General features: G+C 45.7%; 1 protein-coding gene across 5 annotated transcripts in view; it reads left to right on the top strand.

Moving 5' to 3' along the window:
* PROSER1 (proline and serine rich 1) overlaps positions 1–19,616 on the top strand; it is a 69,703-nt gene that overhangs the window by 36,842 nt on the left and 13,245 nt on the right. For all 5 annotated transcript variants that reach the window (XM_036297796.1, XM_036297797.1, XM_036297798.1 and 2 more), the window contains one exon: positions 9,786–9,830. In XM_036297796.1, coding sequence (XP_036153689.1) covers positions 9,786–9,830 — 45 coding nt within the window. The remainder of the gene's footprint in view (positions 1–9,785; positions 9,831–19,616) is intronic.

Below are 19,616 nucleotides of genomic sequence, written 5' to 3'. Positions count from 1 at the left end.
CAATCTGAGAAAGATAAATATCACATGATCACACTTATTTATGTAATCTAATGAACAAAATGAATTGACCAACAAAATAAGACCCAAAGAATGGAGCTATGGAACAGACATACCTTGATGTGGAGTTGGGGGGACCAAAAAAGAGAAACCAAACAACTTATATACTTCCATGCATAGGCATGGACAAGGCCAATAGTGTGGTGAAGACCTGGGGGGTTTAGTAAGGGCTTGGAGAAGGGGGGCTCAAACGGTAAAAATGTGAGATATCTGTAATACTAACAATAATAAAAAATACATTTTAAGAAAAGGGTATTGAATTTTGTCAAATGCTACTTTTGCATCTATTGATATGATCATGTGATTTTTGTGTTTAAATGTGTTTATGTGATATATTAGGTTTATTGATTTGTGAATATTGTACCACCCCTCCATTCTGGGAATAAATCCCACATGGTCATGGTGTATGAGCTTTTTAATATATTGCTGGATCCGATTTGCTAATATTTTGTTGAGGATTTTGTAGCATCTGTGTTCATCAGGGATATTGGCCTGTAATTATCTTTCTTTGTAGTGTCTTTATCTGGTTTTAGAATTAGGATAACACCTATACTCGAGCTTGGAAGTGTTTCTTCATCTTGGATTTTCTGGAATAGTTTGAGGAATATAGGTGTTAGTTTTTCTCTGAATGTTTGGTAAAACTCCCCTGTGAAGCCGTTCGGACCAGGGCTTTTGTTGGGAGTTTTTTTATTACTGCTTCTATTTCATCAGTTGTTATATGGCCTATTCAGGTTTTCTGATTCTTCCTGATTTAATTTTGGAAAGTTGTATTTTTCTAAAAATTTGTCCATTTCATCCACATTCTCCAGCTTGTTGGCACATAGTTCTTCATAGTATAAATCCTTTGTATTTCTGTGGTGTCAGTTGTTACTTCTTCACTTTCTTTTCTGATATTTGAGTTCTCTGTGTTTCTTGATGAATCTGGCTAGCAGTTCATCAATCTTGTTTATCTTTTCAAAGACCTAGCTCTTGATTTCCTTGATTTTTTTTTTTTTGTATTGTTTTTTTAGTCTCTCTTTTATTTTTGCTCTAATCTTTATTATTTCCTTCCTTCTACTTACTCTGGGCTTTTCTTGTTGTTTTCTTTTTAATTTTTTAAGTTGTAGGGTTAAATAGTTTCATATTGATTTTTCTTGTTTTTTAATGTAGGTCTTAATGCTATCAACTTCCTTCTCAGGACTGCTTTTGTTGTGTCCTAGAGATTTGGGATTGTTGTGTGTTCATTTTCATTTGTTTCCAGGAACTTTTTTATTTCTTTCTTGATCTCATTGGTAACTCATTCATTGTTTAATAAAATGCTATTTAGCCTCCATGTATTTAAATGCATTTTGAGTGTTCTTACTGGAGTTGATTTTTAATTTTATTCCATTGTGATCTCTGAAGATGCTTGATCTGATTTCAGTCTTCTTGAACTTGTAGAGGCTTGTTTTGTGTCCTAACATGTGGTCTGCCTTTAAGAATGACCCATGTGTACTTGAGGAGAATGTGTATTCTTCAGCTTTGGGGTGAAATGTTCTATAAATGTCAATTAAATCCATCTCATCCAGTGTGTCCTTTAGAGTCACTGTTTCCTTGTTAATTTTTTATCTACAAGACCTATCCAGTGAATTCAGTAGAGTGTTAAAGTCCCCTACTATGACTGTATTAGTGTTGATCTCTCCCTTAATTTCTCCTAGAAGTTTTTTTAAATATATTCGGGTGGTCCTCTTTTGGGTGCATATATGTATACCAGGGTTATATCCTCTTGTTAGATCAATTCTTTTAGTATTAAAGTAGTGACTTTTAGTGTCTCTTGTGCTGGCCTTTATTTTGAAGTCTATTTTGTCAACTTTTTTTTTCCATTTCCATTCGCATGGAAATTTTTTTTTCATCTATGCATTCTCTTTCTGTGTGCATCTTTTGTGCTGAGGTAGGTATCTTGTAGCATATAAGGGTCATATTTTTGTATCCATTCAGCTACCCTGTGTCTTTTGATTGGACCATTTAAGCCATTTACATTTAAGATTATTATTGTTGGTACTTATTTCTTGCCATTTTAATTGTTTATGCCTATGTTTCTCTCTCTGTTTCTTCTCATTATAGCAGTCCTTTTACAATTCCTTTCAGGGCTGGTTTGGTGTTGCCTGGGAAGTTTTTTATTTCACCATCTATTTTGAATGATAGTCTTGTTGGATATAGTAATCTTGGTTTTAGATCCTTGCTTTTTATTACCTTGAATACTTCATGCCATTTCATTCTGGCCTCTAGAGTTTCTGATGAGAAATCAGCTGACAGCCTTATGTGACCACCTTTATAAGTAACACATAGCTTTTCTCGTGCTGCCTTTAGGATTCTCTCTGTGTTTAATTTTTTTGCATTTAAATTATGTGTCTGGGTGTGGGCCTGTTTGGCCTCTTCTTTCTTGGGAATCTCTATGTTTCTAGGACTTGTGTGTCTTTTTACTTCACCAGGTTATGGAAGTTTTCTGCCATTATTTCTTCAAACACTTTATCCCTTGCTTACTTTCTTCCCCATCTTTCTTTTCTACTATGTGAATATTGTCACATTTTCTGTTGTCCCACAGTTCCCTTAAAGTTTCCTCCTATTTTAAATTGTTTTCTTCTTTATAGTCTTTCATTAAGAGACTAGAGGACTGGTGCACGAAATTCGTGCACTTGGGAGGGCCTGCCTCAGCCCGATTGCGAGAGGGTGCAAGCCAGGCTGAGGGACACCACCAGTGCACTATCAGGGCTGGGGAGGGATGCGGGAGATTGGCCAGCCGGGGCAGGTTCCAGGGCTTGTCTGGCCTATCCCACTTAGTCCTAATCTGCCGGACCCCAGCAGCAAGGTAACCTACCAGTGGGAGCGTCTGCCCCCTGGTGGTCAATGCACATCATAGCGACTGGTCAACCGGTCGACTGTCTGCCCCCTTGTGGTCAGTGCATGTCATCGCAAGCAGTTGAGTGGCCTTAGCATATCATTAGCATTTTACGCTTTGATTGGTTGAATGGACGACCGGCCACTTAGCATATTAGGCTTTTATTATATAGGATTTTTTTTCGTACCATGTCTTCTAATTCACCTATCCATCTCTCATCTTCCCCCAATCTGTTGTGTATTCCTTCCAGTCATGTTCTTGAGCATCCTTACCATCATTATTCTGAACTCTATATCTGATAAATTTCTTATCTACATTTCAGGCTTCTGTTTTTGTTTCCCTATTTTGGTTGCCTATTTGGGTTTGTGTCTGCGTATTAGGTATATTTGCTACTGCTCTTAATCTCTAGTGCAGGATAATTTCAGACACTGTTTTTGAATGGGCCTGATTAACCTGTTTGAAGCTATCAGCAATCCACAGAATGTGGCTCCCTCTGCTGGAGCTAGGTGTCTTTGGAAATGACCAAGATGTGCACCAGAATCTGCTTTTCCTAGCCTTGGGCCCAGAAGGAGATCAGGTAAAGAATCAAAGCCTCCAGAGATCAATCTCTGCCTGCAGTCCAATTGCTTATCCTCAGGCTTTCAGCTACAGGGTAGGGTTGGGCAACTGCCTTCCCCCAGTCAAAAACCTCCTGGACAGCAAAGGTCCTCCAGAGAAAGATGTCCTCTGTGGTATGAGGGAATGACTCAGCACAGGAAACGGGTGACTGCCCTACAAGCTGCAACCCCAAAACCCCCAAGTCTGGACTCTCCTCACACTGTTCTAGTCCACTCTTCCTTCCCTCTGCCAAAGCCTACAGTGAGTGGCTGCACACAAAATTTTGTGTGTTGGCCTTTTAAGAGGGTGCCTGAATTTCCAGCCGTCTCTTGCTGGTAGACAGCAACCCTGCTGCTTTTCACAGCCAAGTGTTATGTGGCCACCCACCTCAATTGTGTTCTTGTCTGGGGAGCCCAGCTTGAGGTTTAGACCCCAGAGTTCTCAGTGGGAACCCCTCATAGCTGAGATATCCTTCCAGAACTTCAACTGCTGTCTTTAGGAGCCTAGCCAGTCCTTTCACACTTCTTACCAGTATCCATGCATTCTCCACTTTTCATCCTTGGTTATCAGGGTTCTCTCCAGCTAGTCTTCAATCGATTTTCAGGATATTTTTTCTGTATTTCAGTTGTATTTCCTCCAAGTTTGGTCCTGGGAGTGTCAGTGTCACTTGTACTTACTCCACTGCCATGTTGGTAACCTGTAGGTTTCTTAATTATAGGTTATTTGCCTTAGGTTTATTTGTAGAGATTTAAAAGTATTTTTTGTTGTTGCAATTTTAAATGAAATATTTTATTTCTAGGTACCTATTATTAGTTACCTGTTTATTTCTTAAAGGTATTTTGAGTTTCCTAAGCATAAAAAAATGTCAGCTGAGTTATACTTTATAATATTTCCTTTTACCCTGGCCTTATTGGATATTATTGCCCTAACTCATTTTTGTTTTTTATGTATGTATGTATTTTATTTATTTATTTATTTTTTTAATTAAATCTTTATTGTTCAGATTATTACATTTGTTCCTCTTTTTTTTCCCCCCATAACTCCCCTCCTCCCAGTTCCCGCCCCACCCTCCGCCCTCACTCCCCACCCACTGTCCTCATCCATAGGTACACGATTTTTGTCCAGTCTCTTCCCGCATCTCCCACACCCCTTTCCCCCCCAGGAATAGTGAGTCCATTCCCTTTCTATGTCCCTGATTCTATTATAATCAACAGTTCATTCTGTTCATCAGATTATTTATTCACTTGATTCTTAGATTCACTTGTTGATAGATGCATATTTGTTGTTCATAATTTGTATCTTTACCTTTTTCTTCCTCTTCCTCTTCTTAAAGGATACCTTTCAGCATTTCATATAATCCTGGTTTGGTGGTGATGAACTCCTTTAGCTTTTCCTTATCTGTGAAGCTCTTTATCTGACCTTCAATTCTGAATGATAGCTTTGCTGGATAAAGTAATCTTGGTTGTAGGTTCTTGGTATTCATCACTTTGAATATTTCTTGCCACTCCCTTCTGGCCTGAAAAGTTTCTGTTGAGAAATCAGCTGACAGTCGTATGGGTATTCCCTTATAGGTAACTGAGTTTCTTTCTCTTGCTGTTTTTAAGATTCTCTCTTTATCTTTTGCTCTTGGCATTTTAATGATGATGTGTCTTGGTGTGGTCCTCTTTGGATTCCTTTTGTTTGGGGTTCTCCGCGCTTCTTGGACCTGTAAGTCCATTTCTTTCACCAGGTGGGGGAAGTTTTCTGTCATTATTTCTTCAAATAGGTTTTCAATATCTTGCTCTCTCTCATCTTCTGGCACCCCTATAATTCTGATGTTGGTGCGCTTGAAGCTGTCCCAGAGGCTCCTTACACTATCCTCGCATTTTTGGATTCTTTTTTCACTTTGCTTTTCCAGTTGGGTGTTTTTTGCTTCCTCGCATTTCAAATCATTGACTTGATTCTTGCGCTCCTCTGGTCTGCTGTCGGGAGTCTGTATAATATTCGTTATTTCAGTCCGTGTATGCTTAATTTCTAGTTGGTTCCCCAATATAAGATCGAGGGTCTCATTAGTTTTCTTGTAGATCTCATTAAGTTTATCGGCGGCTTCTAAACAGTTCTTGAGAGACCTTAAAAGTGTGGTTCTGAACTCTATATCTTCCATTGACAATTTTGTCCTGTTTCTTTGTCTCAGCATTTTGTTATGCTTTCTTGGTGCACCCCCTAGTGGTCTTTGTTCGCAGTCTTATAGTTAAATCTTGATTGTTGTAGCTAATTCCAGGGAGGGTTGACCTCCAGGCCAAGTGGCTATGAGAATCAGCTGTGTCAGCAGTGAGAGAACTTCTGTCCTCTGGGGAGGTGCTAATCTAGCCTTTGCCTGAGGCTATCCGGCAAATGCCTGTGTGCAGGGCTTGGGCGGGGCGGGTCGCACAGGATCAACAGGGTGGGCCGGAGAGAGCAGTTATGGCGGCTCTCAGTCCTGTCCCCAGGGGCTCTGCCTCTCTGAGTCCCAGCACCCGCTGCAAAGCTCGGAGAGAAAGCTGCACTCGCTCTGACCAAAGCCAGACAGTCCCGCTTCTCCCGTTTGAGTCTGGGTCGCTAAAGACTCGCCCGGATCTGGAGCTCAGAGTCTGCGACTCCCTCCCGATTGAAAACGCCAACAGCACCCTCTGCCGCCAGCCCGCTCCGCGCACTCCGCATCTCAGAATTTGACTTCAGCACTGTGCCTCCTCTGAGTGTCCGTATGCGTTTCTCTTTCCTCCTAGTTGTAGGACTTCCACTCAGCCAGCGTTCCTGTGGTTCTGGGTGATGTCCCTTCTGTTTTTTGGTTTCACTTTTGAAGTAGTTGTTCAAAGCAGCAAACTCCGGCGTTAACCTATGCCGCCATCTTGGTTCTTCTTCACAAAATTATCTCATTTTTGTTTTTATTTTACAAAAATGTTTTGCTTGTATATTTATTGTGAAATATTTTGGGGATTTGTTTATTTGGTAGGTTACTTGGTTTACAAATTACATATAAATGGTTTCTGTTTATTAAGTCAATGAAGAGACTTAGGAATTTCAAACAACTGTAAAGTTAAATATTTTTTCTTATTTTCTTATTTTTTCCTTCTATTTTATTTGTATTCATTATTATTCTTGTACTAGGGGCTCAGTGCACAAATTTGTGCACTTGGAAAGGAACTGTGGGCTGCGAGGCTGTGGTGGGCAAAGGGACAGGGTCTTGGCCCATCCTCCGCGCCCCCCCCCCCCCCCAGCCTCTACCGCTGTGGCTCCTGGTCCCCTGTCTGCAGGTAGCCCCGCTCCAGCCACTACCACTCCCACGCACTGATTGGGGCTGGCGCCAGCAGCGGGTGCGAGCAAGGCCGGTGTCGTCAGCAGGTGTGAGTTGCAGCTGCTGCTCCCATCGCCCCTCAAGAGCTGGGGGAGGTGAAGAAGCCCTCAGGGGTGATCGGAGCTGGCAGCTGCCTCTCGCACCTGCTGATGGTGCCGAGTGATCAGGACTGGTGCCGGGCGTTGGCAGCCGATGCAAGCGGCGGCTCTGGAGCCGGCTGCGGGTGCAAGCGGGGCATTCGCTGGCAGAGGGTGCAAGAGGCTGCTGCCAGCCCCGATTGCCCCTCAGGAGCAGGAGCAGGGGGAGGTGAAGAAGCACTGAGGGGTGATCAGGGCCGGCAGCCACCACTTGCACCCGCTGACGGTGCCAAGCAATTGTGAGCGTTGGCTCTGGCGCCGGCTGAGAGTGCGAGTGGGGCCGGGGCCGGTGCTGTTGCCGGTGCTGGCAGGAGGTGCAAGCTCCCAGTGCAACCACGGTGCGTGGGAGCAAAGAATTTTCAGTAACCACCAGAGGCTCACCCCAATGACAGCGACTAGCACCCAGCCTTGGTCTGGCGCCCCCAGTCACCTGTTCCACCATCCCACCATGGCTGATGCCCTCCATGTTCTGCACTCTGACTCCTGCTGCTGACACCCGCCATGTTCTGCGCATACCCCATGGTGGTCAGCGCATGTCATAGCAACCGATTGTTCAGCTGTTCTGTTGTTCTGCCGTTCTGTTGTTCTATTTGCATATTAGGGTTAGGGTTTTACTAATACATGTGTAGTTAACAGTTTTTTATCTTTAAAATTTTATCTTTCATTGGTAGTGATCACCTTCATATTCTTCATGGTTGTCAGTATACAAAAACTAAAAAAAAAAGCTGTCTTATACTCCACTATTTGACTTCATATTCCATCTTTTTTATCCATTTATCTTTTGTTGGAATTCTATGCATTTTTACTTCTGTGCCTCTGAATTTATGACTTCTTACTGTTTCTTCTGTTCTTTGATTTCCTTTCCTGATATGTTCACTCCAATTTTCTTTTAATAGAAAATGTCTCAAGTGCTTTCCTCAAAAAGGGAACATATAGTGCTATAGGTGAGAAACCAATTCCAGTTCATTCTCTTTTCTTTATCAGAACCTTAGTTTCTTTCTGAAATCTTACAAATAAAAGTTCCTTATTTTTAGAGTTCAGAAATGCCTTTAATCTTGGAGTTCAGATATTTCACCAACAGGTCTAGATGTGTATCTTATAATTCTTCCTATAACTCTGTAATCCCTTTGGATAGGAAAACTCTAAGTCTTTAATGTTTAGAAAACTTTGTTTTAATTGTCCCTTTAGTTATTGGTTTTTCACCTGTTCTTTTTTCTCTGATACGCTTATTTTGTACTGTATTTGTCTAAGTCACTTATCCATGTATGATACTTGTTTTTTGTAGTATTTTTTGTAGTATTGCCATTTTCAATGAGATTTCTTTTCTTATTTTTATGTAAGTATTTAGCTGTTGGTAATATTATTTCTAATCTTCATCATTCTTTGTAGTTAGTAATTTGGAGTCACATTTTTATATCTAAAAGTATTTACCTTCTCTGCTTATATCTTATAGTTTATATGTATTCTTAACTTGTATTATAGGTTTTTAAAGTTCTTTTTCATTCTTTTATTGCATCTCCAATTGGTAGACACCATCTATCCTAGTTTTTTGTTTGTATTAAGTTCCTTAAACAAGATATGTTCTTTTTTGGCTGACCATGTCAGGGCTTGTGTGTTCCCTTTGGACCTTATGCATATCGAATTATTGGTTTCTTGGACAGTTATTGTCTAGCAATGAGAGGTAACTTTTTTTTCTGTTGTATCTTTGACCAATGGTTTGGTTAGGACGTTTCCCATGGTGGATGCAAAGGAGTGTGGTTTAGGTTATCAGTCTCATGGGCTTCAACTCAGTCCAAAGTAGTGTAGTTTTCCTTGACAGCTCCTAGCATAGAGCCTTTTTCATAACTGAGTGCAAGTGGGCAGGGCCACTTTCTTTCTGTTTGCTTGGATGATCCACATGGCTTGCAAAATTGGTTCCTCAGATGGCAGTGGATTCTGCACGCAACATCTGCCTCCCACTTCTGAGTCATTTCACTGTTGTAGGGAGTGATGCCCAGAAGTGACTGTCTGTTAGCTTAGCCAGTGACAGTGGTTCCTCTCTGCATTCCATATACAGGCTACACTTTATTTGGATGGTATATGTAGGCAATCATCTTTCCAAAAAGTGTTCTTAAATCCTACATAATAACAGCCTAATATGCTAAGTGTCCTGTCGGCCGGTCGGCCGTTCAACCAATCAAGGCGTAATATGCTTATGATAAGCTAAGACTGCTCAACTGCTTGCTATGACATGCATTGACCACCAGGGGCAGACGCTCCAACCGGTAGGTTAGCTTGCTGCTGAGGTCTGGCTGATCAGGACTGAGCAAGATGGGCCAGACATGCTCTGGAGCCCTCCCGCAGTCCTTCCCTGGCTGGCCAACCTCCCGTGTCCCTACCCGGCCCCGATCGTGCACCGGTGGGGTCCCTCGGCCTGGCTTGCATCCTCTCGCAATCTGGGACCCCTCGGGGGATGTCGAAGAGCTGGTTTCAGCCTGATCCCACAGGCCAGGCCTAGGGACACCACTGGTGCACGAATCTGTGCACCAGGCCTCTAGTATATCTATAATATGACAATGTTTATTCAAAACCTTGCAAGTGAAGGAGAAATGTGGCAGGTGGTATAGGATCAATTACTCATGATCCTATCATTCTATATATAGTTACTACTACAATTCTTACTTATGTCCTCCTCCCACCCCTCTTGGCATAAGTGATTTTTCCTAACATAGTATACATACATATCCTGGGTTTTTCTTTATTTGGCTCCAGTCGTTGATTATTATTATGGTGTTAAATAATTTGACTAAAACTTGAAATTAACTTCTTATTAATCTTTATATAGAAAATGAAGACCTTTCCAATCAGTCAAAACCCACACAAAATCAAAGTAAGTACCAAATTTGATTCAGATATAACTGATTTCTGTCTTGATTGTCTGCTCAGTTGTTATTCACAGATAACAATTTGAATTGAGTGTATTTGGAATCTTTATGCTTTAGGTAAAGTTCCTGGTTAAAGAACTTAACTGATCAGTACTTGATAAAAGAGACTTAATGTGGTGCATTTTATATATATGACATGAAATGCACATACTAACTGAATTTAAAATTAACCATATGCCTTTGTATTGTATTTGCAACGTTTTCAATGTAATCTAACTGCTAGGTGGATTATATCTACATATGCTTTACAGTACATTATAGTAGAAACCTCATTTCTTTCTGAATATAAACATATAAATGTGATAAAAACCGTTTTGAGAAAAACATGTCAGATACTACTTTAATTTAATACTTTTAATTTAAAAAAGTTTTTTTTTTACTTTTTTAATTACAGTTGACATTTAATATTAACTTTCAAGTATACAGAAGAGTGCTTAGACATTTATATAAATTTCTAGAGAACCTCCCAATAAGTTTAATACCCACCTAGCACTATAATATAATCTATATAATAAAACCCTAATATGGAAATTAACCAAACGGCGGAACATCCAGACACTATGACGCGCATTGACCACCAGGGGGCAGATGCTCAATGCAGGAGCAGCCCCCTGGTAGTCAATGCGCTCCCAAAGTGGGAGTGCCACTCAACCAGAAGCCGGGTTTACGGCTGGTGAGTGCAGTGGCAGGGGTTAGTGAGGAGCGAGGGATCCCAGACTGTGAGAGGGCACGGGTTGTGCTGAGGTTCCCCCCGCCCTCCCGGTGTAGGAATTTCGTGCACCGGGCCACTAGTAGTTATATACACACACACACACACACACACACACACACACACACACATATACATATCATGGTTATATATAACTATAATATACTAGAGGCCCGGTGCACAAAAATTTCTGCACTGGAGTGGGGGGGGGTGGTGTCCCTCAGCCCCACTTGTGCCCTCTCACAGTCTGGGACCCCTCAGGAGATAACAACCTGCTGGCTTAGGCCCACTCCAGGGTGTCAGAGGGCAGGCCAAATCCCTAGGTGCAGCCCCTGGTCGGGCTCAGAGCAGAGCCGACTGGGGAGTTGGGGCGCCGCCCCCTGTCATGCACACAGCAGGGCGGATCGGGAGGTTGCAATGCCACCCCCAGTCATGATCAGGGTAGAGCCGATTGGGGGGTTGGGGCGCCGCCCCCTGTCACACTCAAGGCAGGGTCGATGGGGAGGTTGCGGCGCCACCCCTGTCAGACACAGAGCAGGGCCGATCGGGGGTTGGGGAGCTCCCCCCTGTCACACACAGAGTAGTGCCCATAGGGGAGTTGGGGCACCGCCCCGTCACACACAGAGCAGAGCGGATCAGGGGGTTGGGGCGCCGCCCCCTGTCACCCACAGAGCAGGGCCGATCAGGGGTTTGGGGCACTCCCCCCTGTCACACTCAGGGCAGGGCCCATGGGGAGGTTGTAGCTCCACCCCGTCACACACAGAGCAGGGCCCATGGGGGGTTGGGGCGCCGCACCCTGTCACACACAGAGCAGGGCCGATCAGGGGGTTGGGGAGCCGCCCCCTCATCAGGCACAGAACAGGGCCGATCAGGAGGTTGGGGCGCCTTCCCCTGTCACGAGCAGAGCAGAGTGGATAGGGAGGTTGTGGCCCCACCCCCTGTCACACACAGAGCCACAGGGCGATCAGGGGGTTTGGGCGCTGTCCCCTGTCACGCTGTTCCGGGGGCCAGGAGGCCTCGAGGCTCCACTGATCCCAGTGCTGGGAGGCCTCACGGCTCCGCTTGACACCAGGGCAGTGAGGCCTCACTGCTCAGCTGATCCTGGTGCTAGGAGGCCTGGCTGCTCCGCTGATCCCGGTGCTAGGAGGCCTTGCGGCTCCGTTTGACACTGGGGCAGTGAGGCCTCACTGCTCCGCTGATCCCGGTGCTGGGAGGCCTCACGGCTCCACTTGACACAGGGGCAGTGAGGCCTCGCTGCTCCGCTGATCCCAGTGCTGGGAGGCCTTGCTGTTTCGCTGATCCTGGGGCGTGAGTCCTCGCGGCTCCGCTGATCCCGGTGCCGGGAGGCATATTATCCTTTTACTGTACAGGATAGAGGCCTGGTGCACGGGTGGGGGCCGGCTGGTTTGCCCTGAAGGGTGTCCTGGATCTGGGCGGGGGTCCCGCTTGGGTATCTGGCCAGCCTAGATGAGGGGATGATGGCTGTTTGCAGCTGGTCACACCCCTTCAGGGTGGGGGTCCCCACTGGGGTGCCTGACCAGTCTGGGTGAGGTGCTGAGGGCGGTTTTCAGGCTGGCGGGTGACTGAAGCTCCCAACCTCTCCTTTTTTTCTTTCTTTTTTTTGTTTTGTTCTGGGATTTATTTACCTTCTATGGCTGTCACTGGAGCTGAGAGCCAGCTTTAGCTCTGAGGCTCGGCTCCAGCTCTGAGACCTCGGCTTCTGATCTGGGTTTGTTTGGGTTCTATAATTGAAACACTGTTGCAACTCCAGCTCAGCCGGCTGGCTGAAAGCATGGGGTTTATTTACCTTCTATAATTGCAACATTGTTTCTTAGAGTGCAAACTCAGAGGCCGGCAGCGGCAGGCAGGGAACCTTGGCTTCCTCCTTCACTGGAGCAAGCATGCCTCCTGTTCGCTTCAGCTGCCTGGCTGCCGGCTGCCATCTTGGTTGGCAGTTAATTTGCATATCGCCCTGATTAGCCAATGGGAAGCATGTCGGAGGTATGGTTAATTACCATGTTTGTCTATTATTAGATAGGACTAGTGGCTCAGTGCACGAAATTCATGCACAGGGGAGGGGGTGTCCTCAGCCCGGCCTGCACACTCTCTAATCTGGGACCCCTTGAAGGATGTCCTACTGCCGGTTAATAGGGATCAGGCCTAAACTGGCAGTTGGACATCCCTCTCGCAATCCAGGACTCTTGCCTCCTAACTGCTCACCTGCCTGCCTGATTGCCCCTAACCTCTCTGCTTGCTGGCCTGCTTGCCCCCAATTGCCCCCTGCTGCCGGCCTGCTTGTCCCCAAATGCCCCTCCCGCCAGCCTGATCACCGCCAACTGCCCCCCGCTGCTGACCTGCTCACTCCCACTTTCCCTCTCCACTGGCCTGCTTTCCCCCAACTGCCCCCTGCAGGCCTGCTTACTCCAAATTGCCCCCCCTACTGTCCTGATCACCTCCAACTGACACCCACTAATGGCCTGCTTGCCCCCAACTGGCCCCACTGCTGGTCTGCTTACCCCCAAAGGTGCTATCCCCCACCACCCTGATCACCCACAACTGCCCTCCCCTCTTAGCCTCTAACTGCCTCTACCTTGGCCCCGCCACCATGGCTTTGTCCAGAAGAACGCCCCAAAGAACTCCTGGAAGGTCTCCCAGTCTAATTAGCATATTACCCTTTTATTAGTATAGATAGAGACCTGGTGCACAGGTGGGGGCCGGCTGGTTTGCCCTGAAAGGTGTCCTGGATCAGGGTGGGGGTTCCCTTGGGGCGTGGGGCGGGCTGGGTGAAGGGCCTGTGGTGGTTTTCAGGCCGGCCACGCCCCCATGGGATGAGATTCCCCACTTGGGGGTGTGGCCAGCTTGGGTGAGGTGCTGAGGGCTGTTTTCAGGCTGGCCAAGCACCCCAGCGGGGACCCTCACCCCTTGAGGGTGTGGCCAGCCTGGGTGAGGGGCTGATGGCTGTTGGCAGGATGGCCACACCCCCTTCAGTGTGGGGGTCCCCGCTGGGGTGCCTGGCTAGCCTGGGTGAGGGGCTGATGGCCGTTTTCAGGCTGGCCACACCACCGGGCTAGAAGCAGGTATCTAGGATTTATTTAACTTGAAACTTTGTAGTCTTGGTCCGGCTCAAAGCCTGGGTTGCCCCTGGCAACCGAGGCTCCCAGCCCCTCCTTGAGCAGAGGCCATGCCCGCTGGAAGTAGGTATCTGGGATATATTTATCTTCTATAATTGAAACTTTGTAGCCTGAGCAGAGCCCACGTTCGTCCAGGGCAGGCAGGAAGCTTGGCTTCCTCCATAGCCAGGGGCAACCCAAGCCTCCTGTCAACTCCAACTCTGTGGCCACCGCCATCTTGGTTGGGTTTATTTGCATACTCGCTCCTGATTGGCTGGTGGGTGTGGCTTGTGAGTGGACTGGAGGTACGGTCAATTTGCATGTTTCTCTTTTATTAGATATACTAGAGGCCCGGTGCACAAAAATTTGTGCACTCGGGGGCAGGGGGGGTCCCTCAGCCCGGCCTGTGTCCTCTCACAGTCTGGGACCCCTTGGGAGATAACGACCTGCTGGCTTAGGCCTGCTCCCGGGTGGCAGAGGGCAGACCCAATCCCTAGGTGCAGCCCCTGGTTGGGCTCAGAGTAGGGCCGATTGGGGGGTTGGGGCACCGCCCCCTGTCACGCACAGAGCAGGGCGGATCAGGGGGTTGCGATGCCACCCTCAGTCACACTCAGAGCAGGGCCGTTCAGGCGGTTGGGGCGCCGCCACTGTCACACTCAGGGCAGGGCCGATGGGGAGGTTATGGCTCTACCCCATCACACACAGAGCAGGGCCTGTGGGGTGGGGGGGGGGGTTGGGGCGCCGCACCCTGTCACACACAGAGCCGCAGGGCGATCTGGGGTTGGGGAGCTCCCCCCATCAGGCACAGAGCAGGGCCGATCAGGGGGTTGGGGTGCCTTCCCCTGTCAGGAACAGAGCAGGGCCGATAGGGAGGTTGTGGCTTCGCCCCCGTCATACACAGAGCCGCAGGGCGATCAGGGGTTTGGGAGCTGCCCCCAGTCACGCTGATCCCGGTGCCTGGAGGCCTCGCGGCTCCACTGATCCTGGTGCTGGGAGGCATATTACCCTTTTACTATATAGAATAGAGGCCTGGTGCATGGGTGGGGGCTGGCTGTTTTGCCCTAAAGGGTGTCCTGGATTAGGGTGGGGGTCCCCACTGGGGTGCCTGGCCAGCCTGGATGAGGGGATGATGGCTGTTTGCAGCTGGTCACACACCCTTCAGGGTGGGGAACCCCACTGGGGTGCCTGGCCAGTCTGGGTGAGGGGCTGAGGGCTGTTTTCAGGCTCGCGGGTGACTGAAGCTCCCAACTGCTCCTTTTTTTCTTTTTTTTTTATTCTGGGCCAGCTTTAGCTCTGAGGCTTGGCTCCAGCTCTGAGGCTTCTGCTGCTGAAAGAAGGTATCTGGTTTGTTTAGGTTCTATAATCGAAACAATGTATAACTCCAGCTCTGAGATCTCGGCTTGCTGAAAGCTGGTTTCTGGGGTTTTGTTTAGCTTCTATATTTGTTGCAATGTTTCTTAAACTGCAACCTCAGAGGCCAGCAAGGCAGGCAGGGAACATTCGAATCCTCCGTCACTGTAGCAAGCAAGCCTCACGTTAGTTTCAAGCTGCCTGGCTGCCGGCCGCCATCTTGGCTGGCAGTTAATTTGCATATTTCGCTGATTAGCCAATGGGAAGGGTAGCGGTCATATGCCAATTACCATGTTTCTCTTTTATTAGATAGGATAGTTATTACAATATTGACTATATTCCCTATGCTGTACTTTACATTCCCATGACCATTTTGTAACTGCCAATTTACAATTTTTAATCTCTTCACTTTTTCACCAAGCCCCTCAACCCTAAGGTTGTTCCTGGTATCTATGAGTTTGTTTCTGTTTTGTTTGTCCATTTGGTTTGTTTTTAGATTCTACATATAAATAAAATCATATGATATTTGTCTTTCTCCACCTGATTTATTTCACTTAACATAATACCCTCTAAGTCCATCTATTTTGTAACAAATGGTAATATTTTATTATTTTTTATGGTTGAGTAATATTCCATTGTATATATATACTAACTCTTCTTTATCCATTTTTCTGTCCATGGACACTTAGGTTCCTTCCATATCTTGACTATTGAAGATAACACTGCTGTGAATGTAGGGATACTTATATCACTTTGAGTTAGTGTTTTGGATTTCTTCAGATAAATACCCAGAGGTGGTATTGCTGGCTTATGGTAGATCGGTCTATTTTGCATTTTTTGAGGAATCTCCATACTGTTATATATAGTGCCTGCACCAATTTGCAATCCCACCAACAGTACATGAGAGTTCCCTTTTCTCCACATCCTTGCCAACACTTGTTTGTTGATTTATTGATGATAGACATTTTGACAGGAGGTAATATCTCATTGTAGTTTTAATTTGTCTTTCTCTGATGTTTAGTTACTTTGAGCATCTTAATATGTCTGCTGGCTATCAATATGTGCTTCTTGGAGAAATATCTCTTCAGGGTGATATCCTATATAATAAAGCCTAATATACAAATTGTACCCTCAACCAGGAGTTCAAGCAGGAGTTTGAGCAGGGGGTGGGGCCGCCTAGCCCATCGCCCAAGAGCCCTACCCCCGGCTGGCCCCGCCCCCGATCAGTCCCCCCATCCCCGATTGGGGGCAGTATTGGCCAGCTAACCTCCTATATCCTTTCCCCCCAGGCACCCTGTCCTGATCTCCAATTGGGGCGGGTCACCTGGACCTCACCCATGCATGAATTTGAGCACCAGGCCTCTAGTTCCTTAATAAAATTATGTAGGTTTCAGGTGTACAATTATATAATACACCATCTGTATATTATATTGTGTCTTCTGTCCATTCCAGATTGGACAGTCTAACCAGATTGTTTGTTTTAGTGCAAAGTTGTATAAGTTTCTTATATATTTTGGATATTAACCACTTATTGAATGTATCATTGGTGAATATATTCTCCCATTCAGTAGGTTGTCTTCTCATTTTATTGATTTCCTTTATAAAACTGTTTTAGTTTAATGTAGTCTAATTTTTTTGTCTTTTCTTTCTCTTACCTGAGCAGATAATATCCAAAAATATTTCTAATAGCATTGTCAAAGAATTTACTGCCTATGTTGTTTTTCTTCTAGAAGTTATATGGTTTGGGGTGTTACATTTAAGTCTTTAATTAATTTTGAGTTTATTTTCGTATATGGTGTAAGAAAGTGATCAAGGTATTTTTTTTGCATCTATGTGTTTTCCAAAACTATTTAGTGAAGAGAGTGTCTTTTCCCCATTGTATATTCTTGCCTCTTTTGTTATAGATTAATTGACCACATATATGTGGGTTTATTTCTGAGCTCCTTATTCTGATTCATTGAGCTAGGTTTTAATTTTTATACCAATACCATGCTGTTTTGATTAATATACCCTTTTGTAGTATGGTTTGATATTAAGTAGCATGATACCTTGAACTTTCTTCTTTCTCAAGATTACTTTCACTATTCTCAGTCTTTTTATTATTATACTAGTGGCCCAGTGGACGAAATTCATGCACGGGGGGAGGGGGGGGTGTCCCTCAGTCCAGCCTGCACCCTCTCCAATCTGGGACCCCTCGGGAGATAACTGGCAGTCGGACATCCCTCTCACAATCCAGAACCGCTGGCTCCTAACTGCTTGCCTGCCTGCCTGATTGCCCCTAACTGCTTCTGCCTGCCAGCCTGATCTTCCCTAACTGCTCCCCTGCTGACTTGATTGCCCCTAACCACCTCTGCCTTGGCCACAAACCCAGGACCCACAATTCCCTCCTCCAGCTGGCCACAGGCACCCTCCATCTGGTCAGCCATAGACACTCGGGACCCGGGCCAGCTTTGCCCAGGCCGGCAGCAGCCGCAGGGGATGGGCAGGTGGCTTCGCCCGGGCTGCAGCCACAGGTACTGGCGCCTGGGATCACAGAGTGGGCGGCTTCTCCGTCTCCCAGGCCACAGCCAGCTGCAGGTGCTGGTGTCCGGGACTGCTGGCAGGCGGCTTTGCCCAGGCCCGGCTTTGTCGGGAAGGACATGCGGATGGTCATCCGGAACACATGCAGTCTAATTAGCATATTACCCTTTTATTAGAATAGATCATGGTCTGTTTTTTCTTGCCATCATTAAGCATAATAACTGTTGCTTATGTATTAAAGTTCTATTCCTGCTAAGTCTAGAAGCAACCTCAGAATCCTTCTCACCATTCATCTTAAGTCTGATGCTTAGTTGATCAGAATTAATACCTGAGGTGAAGCCTCTTACTGCAGATGTATCCCAGAATGTATGGCATCATCTTTGTTTTATGATCCAGCTAATAATACATTGCCTCAATCATGTTAATCGAGGTCATTTTTCCCTTGCAGTTTCTTGTAGTAGATTACCATCTACTCCTAGGAAGTAAAACTGACTGTCTCCATGTAGATCGCAAAATAAGGCATTTTTCTCATTAATAAAATTTCATTCTTTCAGCATGAGTAATTTTGTCAACAACGTATTGAGGTAGTAACAGTTTATAACAAATTGAGTGAATTATTGTTTCAGGTACTGTGCTGTGTCATACACAGATTTCATTTTATCTTTGCAACAACTCTATACAGTAGGTACTATAATTACACAGATGAGAACACTGAGGTATAGAGAGATCAGGTAACTTGATCAGTAAAACCTGAAAGTGGCTGAGTCTCATTTCAAATCCATGAGCCATGCCATTTAACCATTACACTTCACTCAGTATTGTGCTAGAGCCTGTTCTTACTGGCTCACAAATTTTCAGGAATTTTGCAAGCTGGTTGTTAAACATGGTCATTATTAAAAAGTAAATTATATAATCTTAAAAGTGAATAAATTACATTAAAAGCAAAATTCATCACGCCTCAATTATTTACTACACTTTACTGTTCTGACTCTTGGCATTATTTATATCTTTTGGGTCTTTCTGGTAGAATATAATAGTGTATTATTGCATGTTTATCCTCAGCTCTGCATTTAGTGGCATCACATTAGCAGCTGAAATAAGCCATAGATGGAGAATTTATGCCACATAAATTGGCCGATAGTATAAATCAGAGTGTTTTTTTTCTTTGATTGAGAGCCAGTTGTTAAACATTTATTGGCACAACACTGACCACATTGGTCTTGTCAGAATGTGTTATATTATGCAGATGAAAATCTATTTAAACAGACTTGATGTTGATATTTTCAAAGATGGAAGAATTGTCCCTGTCAACTATTTTAGTTGATTCATATCTTCACTAATTTTCATCATTGCAAAGTTTTCAGTCCCCATATAATATGTCATGCCTTGTCCCTATCCCCTCCCTTTGTAGCCTTTGTTACCTTAAGGACTCTAGTTTTCCATGTATATGTTTAAGTACCAACCTTACCAGCTTAAAAATGTAAGCTTTAACACTGCTCTCTCTGATCTGTATCTTTCAGATGAAAAGTGGAGTTGGGTTGCGGCAGAGGAGAAAAATTTAGAAGGGGAATATTGGAGTAATGACTTCAGTGGGAGAAGAGGGAACCTATTTCCCGGGCCACAGGCGCTGGTGCCCTGGACCACAGGGCTGGCAGCTTCTCCGGGTGGCTGCAGCCTGGGACCTTGGGATGGGTGGCTTGTCCGTCTCCTGGGCCACAGCCAGCCGCAGGTGCTGGCGCCTGGACCGCAGATGGGCGGCTTCTCTGTGTCCCCTGAGATGCAGTGTGGGCAGCTTTTCTGGCTGGCTGCGGCCTGGGATCATGGGGCAGGTGGCTTCTTCGTCTCCTAGGCCACAGCCAGCCCCGGGCACTGGGGCCTGGCTTCTCAGTCTCCCCAAGGACATGGGCAGGCAGCTTCTCCAGTTGGCTATGGCCTAAGATCACGGGGCAGGCGGCTTCTTTGTCTCCCAGGCCGCAGCCAGCCTCAGGCACTAGGCCCAGGTTCTCTGTCTCACCTGGGATGCAGTGTGGGCGGCTTCTCTG

Source organism: Myotis myotis, unplaced genomic scaffold, assembly GCF_014108235.1.
Source record: "Myotis myotis isolate mMyoMyo1 unplaced genomic scaffold, mMyoMyo1.p scaffold_m19_p_3, whole genome shotgun sequence".
In the NCBI taxonomy this organism is placed as follows: domain Eukaryota; kingdom Metazoa; phylum Chordata; class Mammalia; order Chiroptera; family Vespertilionidae; genus Myotis; species Myotis myotis.
The sequence above is the reverse complement of the archived record's forward strand: the minus strand, read 5'-3'. Positions and strand labels throughout refer to the sequence as shown.